Here is a 7,458-nt window from a genome sequence, read left to right as displayed (position 1 = left end):
CACAACATTCGCTTCATGATCTAATTCGTCAATAATTTGTAGTAACACTGTCCCAATTAGTGGTAAAGAGTGTTTGTAAAACTCATGCTTATAGATTAAGTCCTTTCATCTATTCCCCCTCTCCCCTCAATCCACACATACAAAGAAAGGACAAGAAAAGGAAAAAAAAGCCATAACATAGAGAAAATTAAGGTTCTCCCTTCTTTGACCAACGAATCATCCCATAACATATGCACAATGCTGTCACAAATTGCTCATAAGCAAAACCCTGCCATAAAGTGAACGGAGCTTAGTAAATCAGCACCCTAACAGTAATTATGGGATGATTAGATAAACCTAACCTTCCAATTTGATTGGCAGCATAGATCTATGTATTAGCTAATAATATAAACCACTGAGAACTAATTCCCTGTGTTCGAATTTCCCCCAATAATCCCTTAATTTGCTTCTTGCTAGCAAGCAAAATCCATAACTAAGTCCTCAATTTGAGGAAACCCAATAAACGAAAACAACTCTAGTTTCAAGGGTAGCTGTAAATTACAAAACTTGATGCACACCCAATGCTCAACATCAGAGAAAAAACAAAAGGGTGTTGATGACAACGTTTACCTTAAAAATGCTTTCTGGAAAGACTGCAACTTGGATCAACCGACATGGAAGGGACCAATATCACCAGAGCGAAGAGATGAAGCAACCTCATCAGCAACAGTCAAACACGAAGAAATCCAGCCGCTTAGAGCTATCCACACCATCTTCGCAATCCACATGGCCACTTCCACTGCCATTGCCATGGTTCTTCGAGGTTCTCTCTTTGCTATGGCTTCTCTTCAAGGAAGGGGTTCTGGAAGATAACCCATTCAAGAGGAGAATTTCCGAGAAGGATAACGGGGTCTGATTGAAAGAAGTGTCTTCTGATTCTTCTGGGTTTGGTGCGTGGATTTTCAACTCTTTTTATCCATTATTATTACTTCAACTACCCTATTGCTATTAACAACAACAAAAAAATAAAAAATACAAAAATACAAAAATAAAAAAGAAAGAAAGATGGTTGTTTTATAATTTTATTATTAAAATAATACTGAAAATTTCATAGATTTAAAAGCTGGGACAATGATGGCTAAAAAAAACAACTTTTTTAAAAGTGATAAATTATTTTTATATTTGAATAATAATTTATGTGTTTAATCTGAATTTTTATAGAAATATTTATATAAGTGTTCAAAAAGTGTATGCAAAAATATTGAACAAAATTTGATAATAATTTTAAATTTTTAATTATATTTATAAAAAATTATATCAAAATTTAATTTTTAAGGATTTTTTTTATATCACATATATGATTATTTTAATCATATTTTTTAATTTTCAAAAGTCTCTTTGTCGTTTATATTTTTTAAGACAAATTACGTATATAAATTGTCTAAAAACTAAATTTATCAAATTATAATTTTTTAATACAGTAGATGAAATTATAATTTTTTTTATATCTATAGAAATTTATCGATTGTAATGATTTCCAATTGAAGACTAGAGATTTTTGAAGAAATTGTGCTAATTAGAAACTGGGAGTGGGTATAGCAGTTTCGGAAGGAGTACTGTTTTGCATAAATTGTGGCATACAGTAGCGGTTTATACATAGAGGTATTATTTATATAGATAAATAACTTAGAAAATATAATTTTTTTTACATAAAAAAATAGATATTTAAATAATGATGATAATAAATATTCTCTAATATAATTTTAATTTATAATAATTTTGATAGCAATGCTAAAAATATTATTGTATAGTTAATGTTTGGTATTTTATTATATATGATATGGTGGATGAAAATAGAAAACAAATATAAAATGTATGTCGTGTATGTTTTGTTGTTATTTTTTATTTTTTCTACTCCTATCAGAACTCTTTTATCCTTTTTTTGGGTCTAGAATTTGTTGTACTATTGTTAGGCAAAAAATTATTTATCACTTAAAATAATAGTTGTTTTAAGTAAATAAACATAAGATAATATTATTATTAACTTAGGAAGTTAGATTCAGTATATTAGGAAAAACTTCTAATTCACTAACAAAGGAGCAGCTTTTTATTCAAAATTTAAATTATGCCTGAATTATGGGACGTGCTATGCGGGAGTAGTTATTCACAAATCACATAGAGTGTTAAAGTAGGGTGTAGAAGGTTATTATTTAATAATAGGAATAACTGTCAGTTGACATTAGATTAGTCTGTAAATAGAGGTTTGGACAAACACAATAATCAGTTCAGTTCTTTTAAAAAATACTTAGAAATTCAAGATGTTCTCAATCCCTTGGCATTACAGGGTAAAAATTGAAAATCTTAAGTAATTCCTCTAAACCCAAACACTTGTAACTTGCTATTTTTCATTTTTTATTAATAAAATTTTTCTACTTTTATGTGTTCCTCTCTATTACGTTTATGTTTTCTTCTTCATCATTTCTTTAATTTATTGTTTGTTTTAATTTCTGCAATTTGCTTTGCCTTTGATACCTTGCATTTTTTTGTTTATCTGCTAATTTCATTCCTTTTAATTTTTATTGACAATACAATTGCGACATTGAGATACCCACATTTTCTTTTAAACATTAACAAATTTTGAATAAAACAAATTGGCACGTTTGGTGGAACACTGTCAATAGATTGTAGTTTGTCAAAAAAAAAATCACGAGTTTTGAATTCGCATGTGGTTATGTAGTGTTAAGATCGTGTTTTCAGAGACTAAAAAATCAACGTCAGTTGACATGTCAAATACATCTGCAGGATCTTCTTCTACTTCCAGTGATGAGACTAGAGAAAATGAGTTCATAAATTCTCTTGTGATTTCAAAAGTAGAGTCTACCTTGTCGTTAATGATGCATGATGGCGTTGGTCATGTCCATCTAGAGTTAAATGCAACTCACATAAATACTGTGGGGGTGACCGTCTTATGGCTTGCCATCGGGGTATGTCCTCCCATGGTGACACAAGGATTACCTGTGCCTCTCTATTCAACTTTTCAAAATCCTCTTTACCAGAATCTATATGGCATGTTAAATGTACCTATTTTTAGGGTGTCAGGTTCACATATTTGTTTCGCTTGTTGCATAAAGAAGATTGAAGGATCCAACACTGAGGTAATCTACGTGGTGATTTTTTCTCTGATCTAAGTTGTTAAAGACAGATTTTTTAAAGGTCTAATAGAGAATTCCTTCTGGTGACCTAGGCTGCTAAGAACAGGTTTCTTCTGCTGTGTCTTTCCTTATGCGTCTTTTTGTGTCTATCTTTTTCTTATCCCTTTATCCTTTGTTATAATTTCTATGATAAGAAAAAATTAGAACAAATGATAAATAGATAAGAAAAAGATGGATACAAAAAGACGCAACAGAAAGACACAACAAAAACATAAAAGATAGATAATGGTTTTTCATGCTAGACCTTTAAGAAATCTGTTATTAGCAACCTAGGTCACCGGAAGGAATTTCGTACTATACCTTCAAAGAATTTGTCCTTGACAACCTAGATTCAGAACAACGAAAATTGAAAAAAACCACCATGCAGATCACCTTAGTGTTGGATCCTTCAATCTTCTCCATGCAACAAGTGAAGCAAATCACTCACTTAATCACACTAAAAAACGTGCATAAAGCGCTAAGGAAGTTTTATTCATAAAAAATTGTGTAAATTGTCTCACCAAATGTGTTTAAATAGACCTCTAATAAACTAACTAAAAGATAAGATAAAATAACTTAATTTAAATCTCCTAAAGATAAGATAACTAATTTAAATCATATATGATCTTTTTGGATTAGATCAAATTTGATTTAAATTTTAAAATTCTAAAAAATATAATAACTAATTTAAATCAGATGTAATCTTATTAGATCATATTTGATTTAAATTTAAAATTTCTAAAAAACTACTAAGCAAATCAGAAGTAAATTAAATCTTTTAACAAATTTTAACACCAAAACAAAATAAAATAAATACCTAAAAATTTGGAAATTGATAATAATTTAAGTCTCTCATTAAATTTGAACAGTATTATTGAGTTCCTTACTATCTTGACTTAGCCCAATAAATTTTATGAGATATCGTAATTTCAGCACCACTATGTCTTATAACAATTTTTATAATATAAAAAAATTATAATTTTATTTAATGTATTAAAAAAATATAATATAATAAACTTAATTTTTAAACAATTTATTTAAGTAACTTGTCCTATTTTTTAGAAATATTTTCATAACTTATCTTTTCATTTTTAAAAGAAAAATTTCATAAATAATGTTGCTAGTACTGGTGTATAGTGTCAACATAACTACGTGATATTTCAACGATAAGATAATATGATTAAAACTTCAGTTTAATCAAATAAATATAATTAATTAATTAATTAATTAATTAGACTCATTTTACTTAACTGATTTTATTGTTTGAAATTTTGTGTTAATACCCATGCTAACAAATTTAGCTTAAAATGTTGGACATAGATAATAAATTCAAAAGTTTTATATATTTTAAAACAATAATATATTATTAAAAAATAAAAAAATCAATCCAAATAACCCAATATTCAATAATGGATATTTGATTGATAAGAGAAAAATTCACATTTACCAAAGAATTTTTTTAAATAAATAAAAACATAATATCTACTGACACACACAAACGTGTGGGTAAAAAAATTTTAATGGTTAGTACTTAGTAGTTAGTAAACATAAACTCGTAATTGAAGTTAAATTTAATTATTTTAAAAATTCTTAAATTAATCTCATCATTAATTATTTAACAAAATTAGCATGAGCCCATTATAATTTAGGTTTACATACTACTTTAAAATTTAAATATAAATGTCAAAAATTATAATTCGATAGTTTGAATTATATCCATTTCAATGGAATTAAAAAGTTAATATTTTAAATATATTTTTAATTTTAACACACTTTTCACTATAAATATGGGTTTTTATTTTTTTTAAATCCTTCAGGTTCAGTTATCCATTTCTTCGATCAAAATTAATTTTTATTTTTATTATAATGAAATAAATTGAATGTAATTGGATTTGAATTTGTCAAATTAACAATTTATTAATTTAAGCATAGTTGTCAGAACCGAACCGGTAATTAAATCGGTCAAATTACTGAGTTACTGGGTCATTGGTTTAACCGGTGGGTCACTGGTTGAACTGGTTGACTCGGTACTATGCAAATAAAAAATAAAAATTGTCAAAAACCTAAAATTAAATTTTGAAAAATACATATTTTTACTAACATTTTAAGAACAATTAAGTCGAATTTTATAAATAACTAATACAAAAATAGACATATAATTAATTTATACTACTATATAGTATCTTAATTAGACACAATAAAAATAACAATCTATGAATTATATCCAAAGAATAATTTCAAGATCTAATTATTTTTATATAATTAAATAATTATATAAATTATTTTTTTCTCAGGATAAATAATTTTTTTTATTTTTATATTCATTATTATTTTTTATTTTAAAATTAATTAATTTGTACTTCAATTAAAAAATAATTAATTTAAAAAATATTGAGTTAAGTATTTTCATATATATATATATATATATGTATTAGTTATAAAAAATTAAAATATATATTATAAAAAGCATTAGCAATACTAAAGAAACGATTTAATGCCGTGGTTGTCAATTTGATCTTCAATTCAGAAGACAGCGTGACGTCATCGGCATGCAGGTTGACCGTTGACTGCACCAGTTCGGTTCTGATTCGTGTCGGTTTGAGCCGGTTCGTACCGATTTTGATCGGTTCATTTCCTTAAGCGGTCAATGTACCAAACTGGATCGATATAAGGTTCGATTTACCGGTTTTTCGGTCCGATTTGATTTTTATAACTATGAATTTAAGGGCGGGTAAATCTGATACTATTATGTGTTTTTTATTTGTGTACTATTATGTTTTTACATGATATTAAGGATGAACAAAAATACATGGATTAACCTGAAATGAAAAAATAAATTGAAATTAAAATAAAAAATAAAAAAATATATTAAAATTGAATATAAAAATTATTTTATTTTTTATTTAATTTATTGATGTAATAAAAAGGGATTCGTTCAACTTAATTTATTAATATCATAGTTTAGAAATTGAATCATAGAGAATCACTCAACATTCTATCCAATTTCTGGATATAACAAGAGAGAAACTTATTCAACCACACTTGTAATAGTTTAGAAAATATTTGCAACTTCATATTATATTAAAGAATAAATCTCTATATCCAAATCATAACCTTAACCAAGTATTTTAAATTCACGCAAACACGTTCACTGCCGTGACTTCTTCTTCGTTATATTTCTCTTTTGTTATTGTCATTACCAATAACGCCAATAATTTGCTAACATTTTTATTGATTATGATTTTTTCTGGTGCCATTATTAAATAATTTCGGTTCATTTCTTATTTTATTTGAGGTTCATTTAGATCCAGAAATAAATTTAATGTGTTTTTATTGATGATTGAGTTTTTTTACTACTTGTTCAAATCTAAACTAATTTCTATTTATTTGGGAATTAACTGAGGTTCACTTGATGCTGTTGTTAAATATTGACCAAATTTTTTATTCGTTAAGAAATTTTGATTCATTTTTTAGTTTTATTTAGGTTCATTTGGTTTCGTCTCATTTGAATTCGCTGAACTTGTTCATGTATAGTTGTTTAGTTAGTTTTTGTTCAAATCTGAACTAATTTCGGTTTATTTGTGAATTAATTAAAATTCACTTGATACTGCTGTTAAGTGTTAAGTATTGACCAACTTTTTTATTCCTTAAGAAATTTCAGTTCATTTTTTATTTTAATTTAGATTTATTTGATTTCGTTTTACTTGAATTTATTCTCCTCATTTTCTACTTCATTTTCTTCTTCTTTTTCATCTTTTTTTTTTCATTATCTTCTTCTTATTTTATTTTTTCAAAATTTTTCTTGATGTATTCTCTTAAAAGCAATAAAATAAAAAAGAAGAAATGTGAAAAAGAAGGAAGAAAAAGACGAAAAAAGAAGAAAAAAATGCGAAAAAAAAATGCAAAGTAGAAGAAGAATGTAAAAGAGAAAAACATAAAAATATTTATGTAGTTAGAGCGTGTATTTACGCTCCACTAATGACACTGATTTTTATTAGGTTTGATTTAATTTAGTTGAATTTAATTATAAAAAAATTTAGATATTTTACAGTTTTTTAGATTAAAATAAAAAATTTTAAATTCACAAACATAAGATTTAATATACTAAATAAATAAATAAAATTAGAATACATAAAATTAAATATTATATTTAAAAGTATAAATTAATAACTATTAAATAATGTTTAAATTTTTTTGTTACAAATATTTGAAATACGTATTAATATATATCTTAGATTTGGTTTGGTAAAAGAAATTTAGAGATGTCTCTGATTTTCAAAAATATTAG

At 25.8% G+C, this 7,458-nt stretch overlaps 1 protein-coding gene across 1 annotated transcript; it reads right to left on the bottom strand.

Moving 5' to 3' along the window:
- Nucleotides 1–609: 609 nt before the first annotated feature.
- On the bottom strand, nt 610–967 carry LOC130933056 (uncharacterized). Its single transcript, XM_057862557.1, has one exon. The coding sequence runs from the start codon at nt 789–791 to the stop codon at nt 645–647; it is 147 nt and encodes a 48-aa protein (XP_057718540.1). The 5' UTR covers nt 792–967; the 3' UTR covers nt 610–644.
- Nucleotides 968–7,458: the final 6,491 nt, after the last annotated feature.

Source organism: Arachis stenosperma, chromosome 6 (genome assembly GCF_014773155.1).
Source record: "Arachis stenosperma cultivar V10309 chromosome 6, arast.V10309.gnm1.PFL2, whole genome shotgun sequence".
Taxonomy (NCBI): domain Eukaryota; kingdom Viridiplantae; phylum Streptophyta; class Magnoliopsida; order Fabales; family Fabaceae; genus Arachis; species Arachis stenosperma.
Note: the sequence above shows the minus strand (reverse complement) of the source record. Positions and strands in the feature narration are given on the sequence as shown.

Excerpts from the sequence above, each read along its gene's own strand:
- LOC130933056 (XM_057862557.1), bottom strand. The coding sequence starts at position 791 with ATGGCAATGGCAGTGGAAGTGGCCATGTGGATTGCGAAGATGGTGTGG.